The sequence below is a fragment of the Colias eurytheme genome, chromosome 2 (genome assembly GCF_061535395.1).
Source record: "Colias eurytheme isolate Ceu_HAF_F1 chromosome 2, ilColEury1 Martin Lab GWU primary, whole genome shotgun sequence".
Lineage (NCBI taxonomy): Eukaryota > Metazoa > Arthropoda > Insecta > Lepidoptera > Pieridae > Colias > Colias eurytheme.
This window is the reverse complement of record NC_142981.1, coordinates 7,636,388-7,660,365: the sequence shown is the minus strand read 5'-3', so window position 1 is coordinate 7,660,365 and position 23,978 is coordinate 7,636,388. Positions and strand designations below refer to the sequence as shown.

The following is a 23,978-nucleotide window of genomic DNA, read 5'->3' as shown; positions in this document are numbered from 1 at the left end:
TTCACCATGTTTATTCGTAAATATGAAAAAAATTCCAGAGCAACGCACTTCGACAGCACTCAACCACGACTATAAAAAAAATTTGTACGAGCGCTCGCGGCGGGAACGTCGTGTTGTTCCCACCTGTGCCTACTGTTCCCACTTGGTTGTTATCACTTTATAGATAGTATATATACTCTAAGTATAATATAATATATTATATTCTCTTGAACAAGTTAAAAAAAAAGCACTGTATTCTCTGGTTGTTGTGAATATAATGTAATCTGTGAATGTAACCTACCGATTGGCAACACTGACCATAAATCCAAATTATTCACATTTCGATTTTATGATTCCGGAAACAGAAAGAGTGACATGAGACATCAACTATCAAGATTCAAGTGACATCAAGAAGGTAGCTGAAGCTTACAAAATATTATAGTGGTGAAAAAAAGGTTCAACGCTTACAAGCTAAAAATATCATCATTGTTCATTGTTATTTGCAAACTCCCATTAAAAGGTAAATATTTTTGTAGATCGACATTTCTACTTAACCCACTTGTAAAACGACAGAAAAATCTAGTGTTCGCCATTTTGTTACAGTATTTGAGTAATGCATGCTATTAAATCGCTGTTATTTCTATTGTACCTACATTACATTATATTAATTGTCTGCCGAGTACTCGTGTTATTTATTTTTCTTCATGTAATTCACCAATATTTTTGTTACAACCTTTTTAGTCTGATATAAAAGTATTAAAAGTGTCATAATGGAAGCGCCCATTTAAGTCATAAAGACTTGAGTAATTTAGGTACCTATCTATGTGGATTGTGGTCACGCTTATAATACCCATCGCGTTTAAACCGTACAATATAAAAGTATTTATGGCGTGCTTAATATAATAAGTATGCTGTATGATAAGTTACTGTTGTATCTTATAACCTAAGACATACAAGCTGGGTCACTTATATTTTTGAAGTGGTACCCGTATTTAATTCATTACAAATTACTAGGTTTATGCCTGAGGCTTCGCGCACAAAGTGAATTCATTTTTATATACAGACAGATATCTATGTAAAATTGTATGATAAATTTTGTTTTGGTTGAGCATTCTGTTGTTTGTATGAGTGAATTAAAATTAATATAACTACTTACTAATAATTTTAGCTTTGTTAGAGTTCAAAAAAATATATGTCAATAGCTTAATAACTTGACTTTTTACTTTGTTCAGGATGGCAGAAGATTTAGACGTTGAAGCTATGCTTGAAGCCCCTTACATAAAATCGGTAAGTTTTATGTTATAATGTTTTTCATTTGTTATTGTGATATAGTTAAAATCATGCTCACTGACTACAATTTTTTTATCAATCAGTCATTTAATTCAATAATCTTATGGCTTTAAATGCCTAATGCTCCTATGGTTTAAATCCTAGAAAACCATTTGAATGCTTTGCATTGTAGCAAAATACATAAATTTATAGTACAAACTAAATTAATAGAGAATATCACTTATAATTTAATTATAGAGTAAATATATTTTTATTCACTTTATCATTCATAATATTGTATTGTTACAATAGAAAAAAATCAAATACTCCCTCCAAGAACTGAAATTGTATTTGTATATAATGAACATGTTAATGTGGTCCTCATATATGAGAATACTGTTTAAAGATGTGTTAACATTTTTTTGTTAAATAAATTAAAATTACATGTAATACTGTTTTATTAGTATTTGAATTCTGTTTTATAAGCACATCTTTGGACAGTACAACAAGATATGGAACAAAATTACATTTGAGAATCATTTCTTGTATTTATAGAACTTTGTGGTAATTGTCGAGCATACTTCACCGACCTGAACGCTATGAGGTATCCACTACTATACTTAATTATTTTTCTTTTACGCATCCTGTTAATAAATGGTGTCAATTTGTTTTTTAAAAATATTTAAAGTATACATATTTAGAAACATTTTCAACAAGACCATGAGTTTATGGGTCATAAATCTTTTGCAGAAGTATCCGTGTGTGATGTTAGCGCTGTGTACAACTTTAGTCAGTGGTTATCGCAACGGTAAGTGTAGAACTGGAGAAAGCTCAACCACCAGCATTGGACAAATGGTCCTGAAACAGACTGCTGTAGTATAGGAATTTGCGAAAACCAATATCTTGTGCATTTCCTTGGTACTGCATCGAAATTCGTTGTATCAATGGAATGTCACAAATTGTGCCAAATAATCAATTCTCTTTAACTAATGCATATCTTATTTATTCACTCGGCGTGTGTTGCTGTGGCGCTGCTTCTACCTTGTGCTTTGTGTGACAGGATAACACGTCTTCGAAGCATCGGTCGGACAAGCATAACGATAAGCACAGAGACAGAGAAAAGGAAAGCAGTAGAAGGTGGGTTGCATATGAAAATAAAAAAAATTAAATGCTTTTTTTATAACTTTCAAATTCAAATACTATTATATTTTTTATATAGACGCAGCCGATCAAGAGAAAAGAGAAAATCACGCGATAGGGATGTTCGACGGTCTAAAGACAAAGATGACAAAAGGGACAGAGATCGAGATAAGGATCGTAGGGATCGGGACCGGGACCGAGATCGGGATAAAGAACGTGGAGGTCACAGGGAAAAGGATCGAGAGAGGGAACGCGACAGAGACAAGGAACGCGATAGAGATAGGGGACGTGAAAGGGATAAAGAAAAAAGGCGTAGCAAGGAAAGGGAAAGGAGTCGCGATAGAGAAAGAAGTGCACACCCTGATAAGAGGGAGAAAAGTCGAGATAAGGAACCCAGAACTGAATATCGTTCCAAATCAAGAGGAGTAGAACCGAAACTCGAAGATTTGCCGCCTGAAGAACGCGATTTGCGAACTGTATTTTGTATGCAATTATCACAACGTATTAGGGCTAAAGATTTAGAAGAGTTCTTCTCATCTGTAGGAAAAGTTAGAGATGTTAGATTAATAACATGCAATAAAACGCGACGATTTAAAGGGATTGCATACATAGAGTTCAAAGATGCTGAATCAGTACCACTGGTAAGTAATTACATATAAAATATTTGATAAATAATAGTTCATTCTTAGATATGTTTGTAATTTCATCAACATCAATTTTGTTTTTTAGGCATTAGGATTGACTGGGCAAAAATTACTTGGTGTTCCCATTATTGTGCAACACACACAAGCAGAAAAGAATAGAGTTGGAAATACACTGCCTAATTTAGCACCAAAGACATGCAATGGACCAACAAGATTATATGTGGGTTCATTACATTTTAATATAACGGAAGATATGTTACGAGGAATATTTGAACCATTTGGAAAAATTGATCACATACAACTTATGACCGATCCAGATACAGGAAAAAGTAAAGGATATGGATTCCTTACAGTAAGTATTATTAGTCATTTGATTCAAATTGTTTAACCTTGATACCATACTAGATAGACCGGGAGATACTGACACAAAATTTCGAGTCATTTGTAACAGGATGGCAGTTCTACAGGGTTCTTAGTACGCAATGACAAAAAGAAAAATGATGGTGTGAACGCTGGTACCGGCGGCTTAGTCGCGTGGGCGTTAGTCGAACTCGTCGGAAAATAGCGAAAGTCAAACGATTTGTAACAGTATGGCACTTATTTTTCCTGTAAGTTTGAGGATCAACGAATATAAATACAAAATTTCAAAGATCTAGGTGTTGGATATCTTCACTTATATAAATTAATAATAAATTTATTTTTCAAGTATGACAGCACTTTTTCCCCCTACTAGAAGTATGGCAAATATAATAATGGTCACATTTTATCAAATACTCTCCAAAAAGCCAAATGCAATACTGGTACAAAAAGATAGGCGAAATAAAAAAAAATTGCAGATTTTCGGCGGTATGGCGACCATTTGGAATCGTCTGAAAAGTATGGCATGGCGATTTTCGTAAATGGCTGCACGACGATGGTTACCTGTGCAAAAGTTAGCCTGGTACAAATGGTTGAATAATTGTTTTTTTTAAATCAACACATTCGCGTCGGTATGGCGGGCTGTAAGTCATACCGGAAAAGTATGGCATGACACTACCGCCTACTTCTTTTTTATGGGCTATCGGTAAATTCTAAAATTTTTGTGTTACAAATCGTTTGACTTTCGCTATTTTTCCGACGAGTTCGACTAACGCCCACGCGACTAACCCACCGGTACCAGCGTTCACACCATCATTTTTCTTTTTGTCATTGCGTACTAATACCCCTGTAGAACCGCCATCCTGTTACAAATGACTCGAAATTTTGTGTCAGTATCTCCCGGTCTAAGACGTTGTCAAAATGATTTACTAAAGTAACATTTTAAGGGGTTCTTTTCGAATTTATGTTTTAAAATGTAAATTGTTGGATATTTTCCCTTGTTTAGTATTAGACTCGAAAGGTAATATCGTCAAAGAAATATAATACTATGTGACGGAATTTTTCTGATATAGCGAAAAAGATACAAAAATAGAATCACTCATTTTGAAAACCAGATTACTGCACTATAGTTTTAATCTCTTATTTATTATCGCTATACGATTTCCAGTCTTCTTCAATATTATTTGTTATTTTGTGCGGTTATTCGTAACTAATTCCCGCTGACTTCCAGTTCCTTTTTGATGGCGGGTTATAAACAAACTAGCGACCCGCCCCGGCTTCGCACGGGTGCAATGCTGATACTAAATACACTACAGAAAAACTGTGAACGTTGTATATAAAAACATAGCGGCCCGCTTCGGCTTCGCACGGGTATAAAATACTAGCTGCTCCGCGCGGTTTCACCCCCGTGGCTCCACTCCTGTTGGTCGTAACGTGATGATATATAGCCTATAACCTTCCTCGATAAATGAGCTATCTAACACCGAAAGAATTTTTCAAATCGGACCAGTAGTTCCCGAGATTAGCGCGTTCAAACAAACAAACTCTTCAGCTTTATAATATTAGTAAACAAATAAAAACGTTGCAGTTCCACCACGCGACGGACGCGAAGAAGGCGATGGAGCAGCTGAACGGGTTCGAGCTGGCGGGGCGGCCCATGAAGGTGGGCAACGTGACGGAGCGCGCGGACGGCGGCGCCAACACGCGCTTCGACGCGGACGAGCTGGACCGCGCGGGCGTCGACCTCGGTGCTACCGGCCGCCTGCAGCTCATGTTCAAGCTCGCTGAGGGCACCGGCTTGCAGGTACATATTTACTTAATACCCGACCCGACAGACATTGTCTTGTCCTCGCGAAATTGTGAAACCCGTAAAGCTGTTGGTTGTAATGTTTTCGCATTTTCTAAATATTTTTTTTTTCTTTTTAATAAGATCCTTCTCCTGTCAATAACAAACACATTAAAATAAGAATTATGTGATGCTGTGACCAAGGGAAACAGGAATTCATTTTTTAAATAGAGATATAAAATGCTCCTGTTGCAACTTGACCGAGTCTTATGAATTTTTTTAACAACATCTATTTTTCATATCCCTAAGTGATAAGAGTAAGAGCTAGCGCGCACGAGCAACTTTGTCTCCGCAACTATTTTGTCTCTCCCATCAATTTGTATGGGGAGTTGCGTCGCTACGTGCGCGCACTTTCATACTAGCCCATGGGTGAAGAGACAAAATAGTTGCGGAGACAAAATAGTTGCGGAGACAAAGTTGCTCGTGCGCGCTCGCTCTAAGGCAAAATAATGCTTGCCAGGACAACTTGTTTTATGTATAGTTACCATAACGCAAGTTGAGAAGATATTGACAGAGGAGCAACAACATTAAAAAAAATTCAGTTGTAGATATATCAACTTTTGCTCTAAATAATTATTATAAATACGATTGTTGAATGTATTTTAGATCCTTTGTGAAGAGAAAATTATGAAACTAGTTGCTCCCACAGGCTTAAACTGCGATCAATATAAAAATGTCACTATTTCATGCAGAAATAATTCAGCGTTCTGAGCTTTCTGAATTAGATTAAAATCTATTTTTTAATTTTTACTTTTCATACTGTAGACTAGCTGTTCCGCGTGGTTTAACCCAAGAACGATCAAAAATAATGTATTATTCCCGTATATAAGTGCTGTAGCACTGCCCAGCATCATCAAAATTAATTTATTGGTTAAAAAATTAAATTGATAATAAAAGTAAGAATTTAATTTTACACCTTATTTCACAGTACTTATTAATAGTGTTTTTCAGTCTTGGCTGACTCCAAATAATGAGGTAATTATTGAAACAGACAAACTCGGATCGAATTTACATCTAAGAGTCATAAGGGCTTATGCATTTAAAAATTATGATGAATTAATAAGAACTCATATTCATTAGAACATATTCAAGTATATAATTTCATATTCATACACATGAAAGAGAGTTTTTTATATGATTTTTCTGAAAACTTTAATAACTAGTGGTTTGCCTCAGCTTTGCTTGTGGTACATATCACTCAGGGATTGTGTACATATCCTATGTTGAAAGAATTTTTAGAAATCGGTCCAGAAGTTTCTTAGATTAGCGTGTGAAACACTCTTCAGCTTTCTATTATGTATTAAGTTTAGAAATATAGCGCAGTTACGAAACAATATATTCCATGTTATGAATTGTATAAAAAAATTATCCAATTGATTGAGACACTTACACATTACCTTATTGACGTGAAAACGTCTTAACCCATTGACCACCGAGCGGCCCGATCGGGCCGCGACACAATAGATTTTCTATTGTGTCTGTGATTCCGGGACTGAGGGATTAAATTAGGTTGCGACTGGGAGTCACTTATGAAAAAGTGTAACGCTCGGTAACGTTACGATGAGTCACCGAACGAGAGAGAGGCCCGCGGTCTGCCGCGCGCGCAGCACATAAATATTCTACGGAGAAAAAGACGTTGTCACGTAAAATCTTCGCCCGTAAAACCGACTTTACAGGCAACCATTTTTTTAAGCTTTCTTTTAATTGTTATGGAAGAGAAGCGCCTTCTAACACAAGTGAAATTTATCACTTAAATGAAGGCACTTGCCTCCAACCCAAGATGAAAACTTGTTTAAAAGAAATAAACAATTTTTATTTATTTATTTATTTACTCTAGCAAAAAATATTTTCAGATTCCCCCGGCGGCAGCATCGGTTCTAATGGGAGCTGGATCAACGTTAACGGCTCAACCCCAAGTTGCGCCACCGATCGCAACGCAATGCTTTATGCTAAATAACATGTTCGACCCAGCCACGTGAGTTTATCGAAATATTTTATCTTATGTCATATTTTGTTTTAGTAACAACGTCTCTCAATTTTTATTATTTAATGTGCAATAAGAATAAGTCTTAAATTCATTTACACTATTTTTTTATTTATTAAATACAATAAGGCCTCGCTCCGATAAACTTAGTAGGTGACAATAGTAATAACGTCAATATTTGCCTCTCATAATCACCGCTCTTATCTGTTACAGAGAAACGAATCCGAGCTGGGACATTGAGATTCGCGATGACGTTATCGGCGAATGCAACAAACACGGCGGCGTTTTGCACGTCTACGTCGATAAAGCTTCACCTCAAGGGAACGTGTACTGCAAGTGCCCCACGATAGCCACGGCGGTGGCGTCAGTGAACTCGCTGCACGGCCGCTGGTTCGCGGGGCGCGTGATCACGGCGGCCTACGTGCCCCTCGTCAATTATCATTCCTTGTTCCCCGACGCCATGACGGCGCTTACACTGCTCCTGCCCACGCGCCAGAAATAGAACGCGAGAACGATTACTCGATCAAATGCCCCGATTTATATATAAATATAGTGTGTTGGCTTAATTATTTAGAATAAAATATTAATTTTAATTTTTGTTTTACTGGTTTTACAACACCCTATAACAGTTTATACTGCTATCAATTTTTTACATTATTTTAAGGTCAATAGTTAATCGCGATAAGTCACCTCTGGGATAACGATTTCTGACTTATAAATTAATCTAGATCGATTTTTACACAAACAAAAGTTTATTATAACGATAAGACAACTATGACAAATGAACCAATAATTAAATCCGTCCTCAGTAAATAAAAATATTAGTAACTACAATATATTATTATAGTCAAAAATATGTTTCAATTTTATTTTAAGATTACAAAGGGATATTAGAAACATATATCCTAATACCATATTCAGAAAAATTATCTCTAGACCTACCAGAAAAAAGGAATTCATTTCAAGTACTAAAAGTCTGTAAAATGAAGAGGTGCTATCAGGTTGAATAAAATAACGTCATTGACCCATAATATTTTTTTATTAAACAGCTCTTATCCAATCCACTTCTAAAGTAGCCGGACCTTTTTGTTTCACCGGTTGGTAAACACCTCCATACATTTGAATGCCAATACTTGTTATTTGTGAAACATCTAGGGTCTCGTTGTTGTTCACTCTTTTACCTCTGTAATATGCTTTGAATTCTGAAAACGGTAGACTTCGCACAGCGAATTCATCTTTGGGCGCCTGAAATTAATTGTTGTTAGAAAATTATCATTATTATTTAAAAAAATATTAGTTTTAGATACGATTTTAAAATAATTAACATATTTTAGCAACATCATTAACAAAAAGAAGTCTTGGATAAACAATTAGTACAAACAAACAAATAACAAATTCTGATGTAAGTCAAGTTGAACGATTTTATTATAAACTAGCGGTCCGCCCCGGCTTCGCCCGTGGTATATATTTACGTTTTCTCTACGTAAAAACCATCCTCGTACTTCAAGGAATATAATAAAAAAAGAATTATCGAAATCGGTTCAGCCGTTCTCGAGTTATGCGCTTACCAACACATTTTGCTATTCATTTTTATATATAAGACTAGCGGTCCGCCCCGGCTTCGCCCGTGGTATATATTTACGTTTTCTCTACATAAAAACCATCCTCGTACTTCAAGGAATATAATAAAAAAAGAATTATTGAAATCGGTTCAGCCGTTCTCGAGTTATGCGCTTACCAACACATTTTGCCATTCATTTTTATATATAAGATATGAAACCTATCGATTCGAGTTGATTGTGCTAGGCTGTGCTAGGTAATTTAATACATCAACAATTTTTAAGGGTAATATATTAAATGTTAAGTATACAATGTACCTACCTGGAAATATTGTTCAAATGAATAATTAGGCTCATCGTTTAAATCTTTATGCCTCAGGACTATTTTAAATCCATTAAACTGCCCTTGACCCCGACACATGATTTGAAGTTTAGTATGGCCAGAAAGATCATAAAATCCAAGCGCACGTATTCCAGCAAATCCAGCTCCATTCAATTGAGGATTCAACAGTGCGAAAAATATAGCTCTTCTAAACTGAGTATTCTGGTGTAATACAAAAACAGCCTTAGACATCCCCACACTTCGAACTGTGTCCGATTGTTCTTGCCAGTCGTATACATCGTCATGTTTTGTGAAGTCGAATAAATATTGTCCTTCATCTGGTGACGTGATATTGCTGGAAATAAGAGTGGATTTAATGAATTTAATATGAAATAACTTATGTTTCGTATGATTACCTACATGAATTCATCGAGATAGGAAAAGTAGAAACTATACACATAACACAATGTTTTGTATAATAATACAAGTAATAGGTATAGAACAACGATCGATCAAATCGCTAGACGTATTATGTATAATTTAGAATTTGATGAGTAATTTGGGCAATGTGAAGAATCAATTAACAATTTATTCCACCGTGCATGATCTACAGTCTCGAAAAGTCAAGGAACTTTTCCGGTCCTAACCACTATACCAACACTGTCTCTTTATTAAAGCGAAAAAGTTTGAATATTATGTACCTAGTTCGTTTATCAATTAATATTATTGGTATGGTTATGGAATTGTAGGTATCCATTACCATTTACCACCTCAGATGATCGCCCTTCACGTTCTTTTTCAATGGATACGAAATCAAATAAAAAAGACCACACTAAACATGACACTACCCACTAGTAGTTAGTAAAAGGAATAGTTAAAAGCATTCAAATATGATCAAGCAAAAATGATTTATTTATTTAAAAAAAAATACCAAATGTGGTGCAGGAAATGAATTCTTAACAAATTATTTCTTATAAAATCAATAGATATTATATTATCAATATGAGTTTTCAAAATATACGATCTATACTTTATTTATACATACCTAACATACCATAAGTATATAACGCGAAATACCTATAAAACATCTAAAAAAATAAAGGTCATGAAGACATTTAACATACATATTATGGACTTGTTTACTTTCAAGTTTCATTTAATTGCACAACGAGAAGTCATACGTATAGGAAATAGGTAGGTAGGTACAGGTATTGAACTAACCATTCTAGTAGGTAGTAGGTACATAAGTGCCTATTTATTCTCTCTATGGCATCAACTTTATACATTTTAATTTAAAATAAGGATTTAAATTAAAATGTATATCAACATATTTCGAATAGCTACTGGAGCTATTGCTATGGCAGTAATTGATACTTAGCCTTATTGATTAAACACAGGATGATAGTAAGTAGTTAGGTACTGTAACAAGTAGGTAATATAAGTTTATAACCAACTAGCTTTTCGCCCGCGGCTTCGCCCGCGCAGTCAAAGAAAAACCCGCATAGTTCCCGTTCCCGTGGGATTTCCGGGATTGCGTCATGTTCCCGGGATAAAAAGTAGCCTATGTCCTTTCTCGGCTATCAAAATATCTCCATACCAATTTTCATGCAAATTGGTTCAGTAGTTTAGGCGTGATTGAGTAACAGACAGACAGACAGAGTTACTTTCGCATTTATAATATTAGTATGGATTGTAATCGCACAGTAGGTATTACAAATATATTGTAATACTGTGCAGTGTGCTAATAGTCCTAATTTTAATTAATAATAGAACGCGCCTGTGCACAATTGATTTGAGAATTAGACTGAAATTTTCAGTAGGGCGTTTGTCCACTACAAGGAATTTTACGGTCCGGCATTCCGATTTTTTACGGTCCGGTATGGCACGCAATTAATCTATATACTAGCTTGTGCACTATACGTAATTTTACTGTCCGACATTTTACTTTTCCCTATTCCGGATGGTTTTTTGAGTTTACGAGTCGCTGTAGTTATAATTGTTTTCAAGTGCCCACTTGCTTGGATTTTACTGTTTTTACTGCATATGCCAATTGAAAGCAAGCTCTTGTTTTACTTTCTTTTAGTTGGCAATGAGATTTGAGAAGTCGGTATTGTTATTTTATATACATTGACCAAGCATTGGCCTATAATTATTATCTAAGTAAGTGTTGGTAAGTTAAAGTTCAAGTGGGAATAGCTTTAGCTCCTCGTCACCGATTAAAATAAATAAGTGAAACACGCAATTTAAACAGAGATTTACTCTTACGGAACTTTACTTTTTATTATAACGAAATAATATAATATTTCACCTTCTATATTTTTTACTCGTTTCTTGTAAAATGCAAAAACAATCATTTATGATAGCATTATACCGCCAAACTTCCTTGAACTGTACCGCACTGATCCGAGTAAAGACGGACAGGTGCACAAGCAATTCATCGGTTTTTTCATGCCACACCGGACCGTAAAAAATCGGAATGCCGGACAGTAAAATTCCTTGTAGTGCACAAGCGCCCTAATTTCAGTATAATCATCAGTAGTCAGTAGGTAGTTATTATATTATCTGACATCTGTGCCTACATTAATAATTTACGTTGGTTATATGACCTACAATCTATATCTATTATATTCTTTGTATCACATAGAGCCATTTCTCGTTTGTCATATTATTTTAGGCTCACGGTACTATTTTATAACTTACTAGCTTTCGGCCAACGGCTTCGCTCGCGTATTCGCAGAAAAACCCGCATAGTTCCCGTTCCCGTGGGATTTCCAGGTCTCAAGCGTCTCTATCTCTGTACGTTTGAAGTAAATCCATGTAGTACTTTTTGAGTTAAGCCCGGACATACATCCAGACCAACAGACAAAAATTCTAAAATCTATATTGTTTGTTTCGATATCGAGTGTATTCTTAAATATTCAATGTAACTACAGTTTTGACTTTCCTACGATTTTATTATATACCGTATGTACAGTTTATAGCAATCTATAGGTACCGTCTCAGTATTAACTATATTCTAATAAGAGTTTTCTATATATACATAGATATTAAAATAAAAAAAAATAATTAATAATACAAAATAACATACCTTGTGTCACACAAAACACTCACACCCTTATGAAAAACCAGGGCATATAATAAGTAGACAATATATTTATACATGATTTAATGATAAAAAGTTAACTGACAACTATCACATTAATAATACGCAACTACACTGAACCGATGTAAAAATTATCCGTTTATCTACACAAAACACATGAGATGAAAGACATTTACTTTACAAATATTTTGTTACTCAAGTTGTATTGCTTATCTATGGGCGTATTCAGAAAGAAAGCTTGAAACTTATAAGCGCTTATCGGCGCTTGTCATGTTCATATATTTTCCTGTCATTTTCCTGTCAGTGCTGGTAACCCGCGCAGGAAAATATATGAACATGACAAGCGCCGATAAGCGCTTATAAGTTTCAAGCTTTCTTTCTGAATACGCCCTATAATTATTATTGTGTTGACGTCTTACGATATCACATACTAACTTGGCACCGAACATGAATATCAAATTTATTTAATTAGGTACGTTAGCGCACATAATATAGAGTACTCCACATGTGGGTTACAAAGATACGCAACTAGCAGCCAGTGACCCGGCAATCGGCGAACAAAGGATCGAAATTAGCTTTATTTAAATTATTTGATGTTGTTATATTATTACGCGATTAATTATAAATCTTTGTTTCTATCGCTTTATATATGGTTTTAATTGGTGGTCAAGTAATTATATCATAAATGTAAAAAACATGTAACTATGATGTAGTTGTAAAAAAACAGAATAATATAAAAAGTATACCGATGTGCTAAAAGGTAGCAATAACTGCCTACGTAATATTTTTATTAATATCAAATCAACATATTTTTTTGTAAAAAAAAGAGATAACGTTGTAACTAGTGTGTAGATTGTTCGCTATCATATAAACATACATATTTGATATTATTATGGATTTATATCATAACTCACGTACTTAATACCTTCAACCTAGATGTTGCCCGCAGTTTCGCCCACTTGGGCATAATAAATTTCATATAAATTTATAAGGAATAGACAAAAATTGATCACGAGGCGGGATTCGAAATCGCACCCTTCATGCAAATCCAATTACTTTTGACTAATTTGCAGTACTTACCTAAATCATTATCTTACTAGAGCTATCTAGGTATGTAATTAGTTCTATGCTTTCACTTTTATGTTCATTAGGGACACACCGATTATAATAATTTATAAATTTATATTTATAAAGCATTTAAATGCCATAAAGACCATAAAAAATTTCGTCCCTATGTTTTTCCCTTGGGGGTTGAATTTATCAAAATCTTTACTGAGTGAATGACTACATCATATTGACTCTCAACTCCTCTGTACTATAATAATAAAAATCATCAATATCGGTTCACCCTGTCTAGAACCCTGTCTAGGTATGTAGTGACAAAGTTTCTTCTTGTGTTTTTGTAAGTTCAGGATCCATCGCCCATTTTTGCACTTGATTACTATCAAGCTAATTTGCCACGGATCCAGAACTATTGTATTTACGCGAGTATTATTGTATTATACTAGCTGAGCTCCGCGGTTTCACCCGCGTGGCTCCGCTCCTGTTGGTCTTAGCGCGAGCGTTATGATATATAGCCTAGGTACTAGATTTCCGCCCGCGGCTTCGCCCGCGTTTTCAAAGGAAAACCCGCATTGTTCCCGTTCCCGTGGGATTTCCGGGATGAAACCTATCCTATGTGTTAATCCAAGTTACCCTCTATATGTGTGCTAAATTTCATTGTAATCGGTTCAGTAGTTTTTGCGTGAAAGAGTAACAAACATCCATACAAACTTTCGCCTTTATAATAGTATTAAGATTAAGATAGCATAGCCTCTGTGCCTTCCTCGATAAATGGGATAACTAACACCGAAATAATTTTTCAAATCGGACCTGAGATTAGCGACAAACAAACAAACTCATCAGCTTTATAATATTAAAATATAGATTCACGGGCTGGTCAAGTGGTCAGTGGTCACCCTGTGGTGTGGTACGCGACGCTCAATGTAAGATCGAAACGCCTGCGTCGGCGTCGGGTTAAATTATACATAATATAAAGGTGAATAAATCGCGTTTAAAATCCGTAAAAGTTCTAAATGGTGAAAAACATACAAAAATATAGAGATGAGAAGTTGCTCCTTTATTAGAAGTCTTTAATTAAGCTAGTTATTGAAACACTGCGTAGTTTATGGTTTAATACTAAATTATTGCATTGGAGTCCCGTCAGTTTATTGAACTCTACCTACTTTAATCATTTGAAGAACTGACTGAACCTAGGTACACCTCACCACTGTTTACATACTATAATGGGTACAGTATATAGCCTTAAGCCTACCTCTTTAGCCGTATAGGTACTAGCCACTAGGCACTATAAGGTATTTAATACCTATCTCACAGTTCATAGCATAGGTATAATACAATGTAAAGTACCTATGTACTTAATCATTCGACTTGAAATATTTATACGCGTTTATTATTTATGTCTGTGGACTTTAACATTACTAACTATAGTATTTATTTACAATGCCACGTACCTAGATTATAAGTATACTTTCTTGCGCATTGGGCCTATTGGAATATGATGAGTAAACTTACCAGTCGTTTAAACAGGAAGCCAGTACTTGCTGATCTTGATCAACGTTTGTTAATGCTGCCATACTTATTTTATGTATATCTATAACAATAATTTACATTGTGCATTACAAAATACGTAGGTCGTAGAGATAATTACTAGTAGAAACCTAGTCGTATTCAACCAAGGCTGTATTATTCAAATGGATGTATGCTCGCGTTTTTTTCATCCTTCTATAACTATTATTCTCTAATAAAATAATTATTGATAGGTAATCTAAGATATGCAGTATGTCACAAATTAAGATGTTAAATCAATGTTATTTTCCTATGTATGTTCTTCTTACAATTATTAGAGTTAAAAATTGAAAAGTAGTTTTATATTATTTCGTATTCTCAAAGTATTTCATGGGAATGACCTTTAGACTCTAGCCAAATAGAAGGCAGACCTGTTTCTTACTTGTTTACCTACTATCCAATGTCCAGTTATAAAATACACCACATATACATAATACATATATGCAAATTTACTAGATGACGAATTTAAAGAAACAGTTACAGTTATTTGGCCTAAAAAATAATATTTTACAGCTATACATTAGATTAAAATTAAGAATACCTATCTACTTAATCTGAGGTTAAAACTATGTTTTTTACTAAAAGTTTCAGAGATGTAAAAAAAAATTAAGACTATGAGGGCACTTGATTATAGAAGTTTATAAAGTAGGCTGTAAACTTCACTGCTGTGATAGGTATATAAGAAAATATATTTTTGTTTCTTCTGAAAGCTTGTGATCATATTGTAAGTGTAAGTAAAAACATTTGTAGGTTTGAATAGAAATGGGCAATTATGGTTTGAATAGAAAAGCAAGTTAAATTAAATATTTTTATTAAATATTAAAAATGAAAAATATGTAAGTATGTATACAAAAAATATATCCTAAGATTAAAACTACATCTATACATAGAAATAAAGAATATCTTGTACACTGTTTACAGTAATAACATGTGTATGATCATACATTTAAGTTATAAAGTAACCCATAACTTTCCCCTCTATAATCTAAAATATTAAAACATAAAATCACAATTAATTTCCACCACCTGAATTGATATTATGTTTCAAAATGCCTTTGTTCCTTAAGTATCTCACTATGAATGGGGTTGCAGTTAGTGTGATTCCTATTCGAGCTGGTGCTAAAACTTTATGAATAGCATATGCTATCACAAAAGTCCCAGCATTAGATGTGATCATGTTAGATAGTTTCCCCTCTCCAACATTAAAATATTTCAGAACTGCTACAAGATCTACCCCACTGAAAAAGATGATAAATAATTATAGTTTGTTATATGCATGAAATGCAATTATCTTACACAATTTATTTTTCCATACCTTGATACAAGTACATAACAGATTCCCAGAGACATGATTGAGATGGAAACATGAAATACAATGACAGTTGCACCATAATCTTTGACAGCTTTTTTTAATTTTTCTTTTGCACTCATGGGATTATTAGCAGTATCTGTACTCATGTTTCTTGTTCCAATGGCTATGCTTTGTAAAAATAATGATGAAATATGAATAAAGATAATATTAAAATAACTTTCATAAAATAACATAAATTGTAATAAATAACCATTTAATTTTTCATACCTCCTGTAAATAACCTATCACGGTATTCGTTTCTTAGCGTAAGATAATGAGCTCCTTGAAGATGGTCAGATAAGTATTTGTATCCTTGGCCCCACTGTGAGCCTGGCATATTCAAATGTGTGTGATTTCCACTGAAGGGGCTGGGCACATTGCTCTGCATAGATGAAGACAAACTTACAGCACCACGACAATCATATTTATGAACATATGGATCTGATTGAACGGTTATATCTATTTTCATAACATTCTTATCATGATAAGCATTGATAACTGGTCCAGATATGTCTCTTTCTCTCATTGGTGAAAATCTTCCCATTTCAGTTGCATAAATATTAACAACATTAGTTGGTAACTTCAGAACAGTGGCTTGAGGAAACTTTAGTATCGGCGAATTATGAAGAGATATACCAAATTTATCTCTACCGCCTATATAATAAAATGAAAGATGTTATTTTTAATACTCCAATAATTAATTATATTGAAATCTATCTATTTACAAATATACTTACCGAAATGAACATTTGTCAATTGCTTTTGACAACAATAATTATTGAATCTGGAGTAAACTTTATGCATTTTTGTAGAAAATAATTGTGACCTTTAAAAAAAATAAACTCAAATAAAAAAAACATTCATGGCATTATAGTAAAACACTTAATATTGTTTAGCGAACAAACCTACGTTCTTTTTATTCACTACGTTATAAGTTAGTCACTTGCCGAAGTCTCTGATATAGCTCCATCAGAATCTATTACACTTACAAGTTACACCTTACTTATTCGATATGTCACTTTCATAACTGGTTCATAGTCACAAAAGTACGATTGGTATATAATACGAAACAATAGATGGGTATTTATCAATAGATGTTATGAATATAGATCAGTAAATACATACATACCTTTACAATAACAATGTACTATTTGTAATTTGACTTCCTAATTCCTAAAATTGCCTAAAATAGATCACTGACTGGTGACATCAATGACAAATGACAATTATTGACAATCGTATGATGTGTGACCACCACAGATCTACTACGTGACCACAGATTAAGAGCGTTTTCACATTATCCGATCCGATATCGGATATCGGACGCCGATAGCCGATATCGGAGGTATAGGTAAACCAGAATCTGATGGCAATTAGGGAAATCAAAATTTTGAGTGTGCAACCCTAGGGAAAATGGACTGAACGATCTTGATACTGCGTATTTTTTATTTTGTCCTCAATATCATTAGTTATATTACACAAGTGGATAATACTGTATTTAATAATGAGATATCCACGTAATATTATGTAGGTACTTATTACATGTATAATATACATATTACTTTTCTAAAGGTAATACATAATTATATTATGTATTACACACCTATATTATTTGAATATAATATATCATTATGGCATGTGAAAATATGGATGTAATGATAATGCAGATCAAAACTTATTTACTATATTTAACGATTGTTTATAATTTTTTATAAAATAAAACAATAATAAAATAAAATCATGTTTATTTTCGTAAGATTTAACACATTATAAAATTGACTTGTACACCTTGGACTTGACAAATAGCCGAATTGGAAACTCCTGTTATAAGTTTTCATAAAATTATATTTTAATCAACAAACAATATTATATACCTATTTATAACATTTTTAATTTAAAGTATCAAAACGGGTAAGGCCAACTTAGCAATAAAATCTTTCACGCGCTTTATAATTGAAAATTGTGATGAGTTTGACCCTTCTTCATCGAATATTTTTCTATACACATTGTAAACAACACCTCTTGCTTGTGATCGCAGCGGTTTTATCGACATTTAGAAGATTTTGAAGACAAAATCCTAAAAATTTATCATCAAAACAAATAATTTGACAACCAATTTGATAGTTGTCAAATTAAGTTGCCACATGAAAATCTTTAATTTTTTAAATATAAATATGCCATCAGATTCTGGTAGACCTATAAGTAAAATGTATGAAAGATGATATAATATATTATGTCGCAGGCAAATTGTCCCACTGCCCACTCTAGTTAATAAATAATAGTTTTTCGTCTCAGTCTATTTAGTTAAATAATATTGACCTCAAGAAGTGAATTAATAGGAAAACCACAGATTGTATTATTTTGCCGTTTACAAACGCTCAGCATATTGTAATAAGAAGAAGACAAGAAGTCGGTCGCGAGCCGATGGAGTACTGCTTTGCGGGGCTCCTATTTCTGTTTAGTAAAAAAAAACCCGAACCTAACCTAGCCCACCCCCTACTTAACCCCCTAATATCCAAACCAAAAAATTTCTGAATACGAATTTTCGACATAATATCATAACAACATGCCGAGCGTTTGTAAACGGCGAAATAATACAATTTGCCTGCGTTAAGATACATAAAGACCATTATACTATTTAGCATGTATTTAGCAATCTGTGGTTATCCTATTAATTCACTTCTTGAGGTCAATATTATTTAACTAAATAGACTGAGACGAAAAACTATTATTTATTAACTAGAGTGGGCAGTGGGCACCATCAACCATGGCACAAAAACCAGTCCGAGAGCGTTTTTCGTTTCAACTTGTTTCTTTCTAAATAGGTGATAATCGTACAACAAAATAAGAGACAAATTCCTTAAAAAGCGATCGGGTAAATGACATTACGATAAAAAACGTAGTATTCAGCTATGTATGAAAATAATAACTTATTGTGTTTGCACTTTTACGTACTTAAACTATGGTTCAGCTTATTTTTTAATACATTAAATTAGGTAGTGTATCATCAATATAATATGTACAGGACATTTATTCGCTCGCTTTTCAAGCAATTTGTTCCTTATTTTGCTAAGCGATGGTCACCTAATTAGAAAGAGACAAGTGTTTCTATTTCTATTTCTTTTAGGAAAATAAATGAAGTTTAAAGTAAAAAAGTTGAATATTTACATCTACATACTTTATTTCTCATCTACAATATTTTTTTATATCTTAAAGATTTTATAGTGGTTTAAATTTTATATCAGAAACAACAGCTATATGATCTGATGGGAACACTATGCTAGGTAAGGCTGTATGCGCTTTCAATTCTTCCACACTTGGAAAAGGCACTACCTGTAAATAAAATAATTCATTTTAATAATACAGACACATACTTGTTTGACCCACGAATATGTTGCAATATTCCATGAAGGCGGAACACGAATTAATCTAACGAATGGTTTGAAACATGAAATCTATTAAAATTTGCATCAACCAATATTCATTTGAATGGATATGTCGTGGCCATATCGTAGATTTGCTCACTTCATGATATGATCGATCAGTTCATGAAATGGTTGAATTTCTACTGGCCACATCACAATGTGGTTTAAGCAGATCAATGTTAAGAAATCGTTTCTCGATATGGGCAACTAAACGCACGGTTTTTTCATGAAATGGTCCAAAATTATTTAATTATATTGTAAAGTAGTTACAGTAGTTATTTTAAGAGGCACTGCAAGCGCTGTGTTTATATGGGAAGATGGCGGCTACAGGCGAAAATTTTATTTATCGCAGTAAAAAATTTCATACCTCATTCGTTCAATTAAGTACATTATGAAGAAAGTCATAGCAAATAATTTACGACGAAGAGGTTCGAGTTCTATTGAAACTGCAGATATCTTATAATCAAGAAAAAATGCGTTTTAAATTATATAACCATCTACATTTATATATCCTACTTTATTATCATATTATGACATGTTTGATAACTAATATTAAATTTTGTTTCAAATTATTGTTTTTGTTGTAAAATTATTTGTTTAATTAAGTATGTTACTAGACTTTGTATAATTTTATTAAAAAAAATTGATTAATTCTATTTGTTTCAGACGATTGACTTAAATGACAATAAAGAAGTTCTTAAAATATTCTGAAATTTTTCAATATTTTATGGACTCTCTATATTTTATATGATCTGGCCAAATGTGGATGACAAAATCATGAAACATTGACAATCTTACGTACTGGTCAAATTAAGGTGGCCACATAATGAAATGCAACCATTTCATGAAATGAGCAAATCTACGATATGGCCACGACTGATATAAAATACACTTGCCACTTTATATTCTTTATACATGAATACTACTGACCTGTTCTACTTCAAGATTACTTTTATCGTAATAAATGTAATCTAGGCAATCTGCAAATCCCTCTGTAAAATTTGTATACTGAGGTGTTCCACAAGCACTACCTAGCTGAATATCTTGTGAGAGACTTAAATCACTAACAGCTTCCTCAGGATCTGTAAATTATTAACAGTATATAAAGTATTTATTAAAATTATATTGTGATAAGAAAATATCAGGATAAGTGCAAAAAACTTCTTACTTGATTTCCAGTCTGGTAAAGTACTAGGAGCTTTGCCAGTTGTATATAACTTGTAAATGCCAGAAGATGGGTCACTGTTAAAGTCACCACATAGAATGATGGATATTCGTTTGTCCGTATACTGAAAATGTATGAAATATTTTTTTATCAACCTCTACCTTTACCTATGTTACCTCTACACTACTATAATATATTACTTCCAGTTCTATAATTTAAATATTTTTATATATGTATTATAGTAATTTTTTTTTTCGGCAGGGGTTTGATATTAATTTTTTTAATTGTGTAACTATTAAATTGTAGATCAATACTGTTTCCATTTCAAAAGCAATATAAAAATTTACCTCTGCTTGTAATAATTTAAGAATATTTTGCAGCCAATGTATAACAATCCCTCCTTGAATGAGTCGAATGTGATCTGCGTCAGGATGAAAGTATAAATGTGTGTTACCAACAATAAGAATTTCCTTTTCATTTTCCAAAGAATGTAAAATTGTTGCACTTGCAACTGAAGATCTATTTAGCAATCTTTCTTTTAATCGTTCACATTTTTCTATAGCATCCCAAATTGGTTTTAAATATGATTCAGTTTTAATTGCATCTGCTAATAATATTTTCTCATCCCCAATGCACCTACAAAAATAAAAATGTTTACTTAAGTATTTTTAATAACAAGTACTCACTTGTGAATGTTTTTATTATACCTAAATCTGTTTTCTCTGTAGAAACATGACAAGCCCTCTGCTACAGTTTTTCCTTTCTTGTAAAATAATCCTTTTAAGCCTTCATTTTCTAAAAAGCAGCTGAGTGAATAATCAAAAACTTTTTTATCAACCTCTTGCAGACATATTATATCAGCATTGTATCCTAAAATTAAAATAAATAATATTTTTTTATTTTCACTCTATAATAGGAAAATAATCAATTATAAACAGCATGGAATTCTAAAAATTAACAACAATAGACTTTTAATTTAATAACTGTTTATGCTAATTAGCTGTGACATTTGTATCATAAAATATTTACAATGCTTACCCAATAACTCTTTCAGTATAAGTTGCTTTCTGTAGTCTATTTCTAAGGCATAAGGAGGACAATATGGATGCAGAACTGCTCTTGTATAATCTGAATCACAATATAAATCTGCCAATATATTGTATGTCACACATCGAAAACTGAAATACTTTTAAAATATTAGCGATTATTTAATAAAAGTAATATAGTACATATAAGCAAAAGTAATATACATATAAGCTAAATTCATATATTTCATCTCTTTTACAGTCAAATATTAGAATATTATTATTAGGACAATTTAACTATTTTTTAATTGCTATTTCAATAAAGTGAAGTCCTATGTCCCCTAGTGGAGTAAGGGGCAGATGCATTATACATCAGTTTCACCCATTGATTTTTTTTAAGGACAAGTAGGTGATCAACCTTGCCCTGCCAAACCGAGACATGGTTTTTTGATTTTTCTCTTCGTCTCCACCGGGAATGGAACCCAGGACCACTAGGTGCTATGCTCAAGAGTTAATGACTGTACCAAGGAGGTGGTCAAGTGTTATTTCAATATGTTTCTTTAAATTTTTGTAAGAAATTCCTGTCGTTTTTAAATCAACTAGGTACAATATAAATACTATAATACAAACCTTTCATTTTTCAACTTATTTTTAGTAAACAGATGTCTAGTTTCAAATGGACAAGGGCCTGGACCTGCTTCAACACAACTTTTTGATATCACTTCAACACTAGGTCCTGTGGTGTTAATATTTTCTAAAAAAATAAGAACAAAATTAATAGGGGTATTCCTATAAGCACACAAAGCTAAGAGATTAGAAATAAATTGATAGAGTAGGTGACAAAATGACAAAAAAAAATGATTTTTCTATAAAGCATAGAATAAAAATTACAATTATTTATTTAATTATTTAAACAACTTTTACATTACCTATGTAAACATAATATAACAAACATAACAGTACTGTATAGTAAAAAACAAAGTCACTTTCAGCTGTTGTCTGTACATATGTATGCTTAGATCTTTAAACGTATGCATTGGATTTTGACGCATTATTGTAAAGATTTGTGAGCAAAGTTTTAGTATATAATTTACAAGTTTAAGACAAAGTGGCCAGAGCCGCAGGCGGACAGCTATTTTAATAATAAAATATAGAAATCAAATATTTGTATATTATAAAAAAAGAATACTTACTTGGAATGCATTCTAGTTTCAGTTTCATTCCTATATCTTTTAGGGTAGGGGTATAGTAAAATGTGTTTGCAACAAATTCCCAGTTAATATGATTTTCCATAATAGGATTCCCATTTTCATTGACATCTTTGGCTCGATACCAATTAAATATGCTTATAGATTTATCTGCATATTTTGTTTCTAAATTCTCAGGATAAACGGGAAATCCGATCAAAATACACTTGGGTAAATTGAAATTTATAACCCAAGGCGCATTAAATACTAAATCATAGAATTGGTCTGAAATTTTTATTTTTAATGGACCTAACTGGAATAGTTGAATGCAAGTATACATATCAGGAACAGCATTATGCTTTTCATCTAAAATTTGGACAGGTATATTTGATTCTTCGCTTTGAGTTTTCTTTTTAACCTTCTTGTTAACCACTTTTTGTACATTCGTTCCAATACGCGTACATAAACTTTGAACACCTTCACTTGATTTTCTGCTTAAATTGAATTGTCTAAGTGTATTTTTAACATTGAATAGAAACGCAATATCAACTTTGTCTTCATTTTCAATGTGCCTAAAATAACATTTATTAATATTCATAGTTTTTGTTTTAGATAAACTTAATAAAGAATGGACGAAACGAATGCACTGACTAAATCCATATATCATAGCGATATCACATTAATAAAATATACCATGTGATTAACTCAAACAATAGGGAAAATTAATAATTATTGTTATTTCTAAATAAAATTTAAAAAATAGGTTAGGCTAGAGGTTAGGAGTGCTAAATAAACGATAATAATATTTTGCCAAATGTCAATTCAATTGTCAAATGCCATGTCCGTCATCTCCTGTCATCTCACATCTCACGTAGATACAAGGTTAATAATACAAAATTTCCTAATTTTGTAAGAAATCTCATTTTTTAGAAAAAATACATATTTATATAGTTAAAAAAACTCGGAGCAATTAACAAGCCTGGAGAAGTAACAA

At 32.9% G+C, this 23,978-nt stretch overlaps 4 protein-coding genes across 9 annotated transcripts; 1 reads left to right on the top strand and 3 right to left on the bottom strand.

Annotated features, from left to right (window-relative positions):
- The first annotated feature begins 335 nt into the window (after positions 1-335).
- On the top strand, positions 336-7,812 carry Caper (RNA-binding protein 39-like protein Caper). 3 transcript variants are annotated; one of them, XM_090114465.1, is made up of 9 exons: positions 336-499; positions 1,212-1,266; positions 2,309-2,385; positions 2,468-3,029; positions 3,118-3,384; positions 4,978-5,193; positions 6,187-6,210; positions 7,089-7,210; positions 7,433-7,812. In XM_090114465.1, exons 2-9 carry the CDS (start codon positions 1,213-1,215, stop codon positions 7,719-7,721), a joined length of 1,611 nt encoding a protein of 536 aa, XP_089970591.1. In that variant the 5' UTR covers positions 336-499; position 1,212; the 3' UTR covers positions 7,722-7,812. The 3 variants fall into 3 exon arrangements, with proteins under 3 accessions (XP_089970591.1, XP_089970607.1, XP_089970599.1); XM_090114473.1 differs by lacking the exon at positions 336-499 and adding an exon at positions 574-791; XM_090114481.1 differs by lacking the exon at positions 6,187-6,210 and having other exon boundaries at positions 337-499.
- Positions 7,813-8,239: 427 nt separating this feature from the next.
- LOC149910494 (uncharacterized) lies at positions 8,240-17,362 on the bottom strand. 2 transcript variants are annotated; one of them, XM_090114458.1, is made up of 4 exons: positions 17,312-17,362; positions 14,778-14,856; positions 9,101-9,455; positions 8,240-8,464 (listed from the first exon to the last, which is right to left on the bottom strand). In XM_090114458.1, exons 2-4 carry the CDS (start codon positions 14,837-14,839, stop codon positions 8,261-8,263), a joined length of 621 nt encoding a protein of 206 aa, XP_089970584.1. In that variant the 5' UTR covers positions 14,840-14,856; positions 17,312-17,362; the 3' UTR covers positions 8,240-8,260. The 2 variants fall into 2 exon arrangements, with proteins under 2 accessions (XP_089970584.1, XP_089970577.1); XM_090114451.1 differs by lacking the exons at positions 14,778-14,856; positions 17,312-17,362 and adding an exon at positions 12,189-12,414.
- LOC149910493 (uncharacterized) lies at positions 15,626-17,413 on the bottom strand. 3 transcript variants are annotated; one of them, XM_090114427.1, is made up of 5 exons: positions 17,312-17,413; positions 16,920-17,008; positions 16,411-16,836; positions 16,147-16,306; positions 15,626-16,069 (listed from the first exon to the last, which is right to left on the bottom strand). In XM_090114427.1, the coding sequence occupies exons 2-5, from the start codon at positions 16,984-16,986 to the stop codon at positions 15,844-15,846; spliced, it is 879 nt and encodes a 292-aa protein (XP_089970553.1). In that variant the 5' UTR covers positions 16,987-17,008; positions 17,312-17,413; the 3' UTR covers positions 15,626-15,843. The 3 variants fall into 3 exon arrangements, with proteins under 3 accessions (XP_089970553.1, XP_089970566.1, XP_089970559.1); XM_090114440.1 differs by lacking the exon at positions 17,312-17,413 and adding an exon at positions 17,088-17,294; XM_090114433.1 differs by lacking the exon at positions 17,312-17,413 and adding an exon at positions 17,092-17,294.
- Positions 17,414-19,343: 1,930 nt separating this feature from the next.
- On the bottom strand, positions 19,344-23,771 carry LOC149910492 (2',5'-phosphodiesterase 12). Its single transcript, XM_090114416.1, has 8 exons — positions 22,991-23,771; positions 22,428-22,551; positions 21,811-21,950; positions 21,480-21,642; positions 21,120-21,408; positions 20,776-20,896; positions 20,538-20,689; positions 19,344-19,515 (listed from the first exon to the last, which is right to left on the bottom strand). Exons 1-8 carry the CDS (start codon positions 23,649-23,651, stop codon positions 19,402-19,404), a joined length of 1,764 nt encoding a protein of 587 aa, XP_089970542.1. The 5' UTR covers positions 23,652-23,771; the 3' UTR covers positions 19,344-19,401.
- Between the last annotated feature and the right edge of the window lie 207 nt (positions 23,772-23,978).

What these genes read in the sequence shown, in the direction of transcription:
- LOC149910493 (XM_090114427.1), bottom strand. Translation starts at nt 16,986, where the DNA reads ATGCATAAAGTTTACTCCAGATTCAATAATTATTGTTGTCAAAAGCAA. An exon ending in ATTGACAAATGTTCATTTCG is followed by an intron (nt 16,837 to 16,919) that starts GTAAGTATATTT and finishes TTTATTATATAG; the next exon opens with GCGGTAGAGATAAATTTGGT. An exon ending in TGATAGGTTATTTACAGGAG is followed by an intron (nt 16,307 to 16,410) that starts GTATGAAAAATT and finishes TACAAAGCATAG; the next exon opens with CCATTGGAACAAGAAACATG.
- Caper (XM_090114465.1), top strand. Translation starts at nt 1,213, where the DNA reads ATGGCAGAAGATTTAGACGTTGAAGCTATGCTTGAAGCCCCTTACATA. An exon ending in CTGAGGGCACCGGCTTGCAG is followed by an intron (nt 5,194 to 6,186) that starts GTACATATTTAC and finishes AGTGTTTTTCAG; the next exon opens with TCTTGGCTGACTCCAAATAA. An exon ending in GGCTGACTCCAAATAATGAG is followed by an intron (nt 6,211 to 7,088) that starts GTAATTATTGAA and finishes AAATATTTTCAG; the next exon opens with ATTCCCCCGGCGGCAGCATC.
- LOC149910494 (XM_090114451.1), bottom strand. Translation starts at nt 12,262, where the DNA reads ATGTATAAATATATTGTCTACTTATTATATGCCCTGGTTTTTCATAAG. An exon ending in AGTGTTTTGTGTGACACAAG is followed by an intron (nt 9,456 to 12,188) that starts GTATGTTATTTT and finishes TCTTATTTCCAG; the next exon opens with CAATATCACGTCACCAGATG. An exon ending in CATTTGAACAATATTTCCAG is followed by an intron (nt 8,465 to 9,100) that starts GTAGGTACATTG and finishes AATTAATTTCAG; the next exon opens with GCGCCCAAAGATGAATTCGC.
- LOC149910492 (XM_090114416.1), bottom strand. Translation starts at nt 23,651, where the DNA reads ATGATATATGGATTTAGTCAGTGCATTCGTTTCGTCCATTCTTTATTA. An exon ending in TACAGAGAAAACAGATTTAG is followed by an intron (nt 21,409 to 21,479) that starts GTATAATAAAAA and finishes TTATTTTTGTAG; the next exon opens with GTGCATTGGGGATGAGAAAA. An exon ending in TTTACCAGACTGGAAATCAA is followed by an intron (nt 20,690 to 20,775) that starts GTAAGAAGTTTT and finishes AATAATTTACAG; the next exon opens with ATCCTGAGGAAGCTGTTAGT.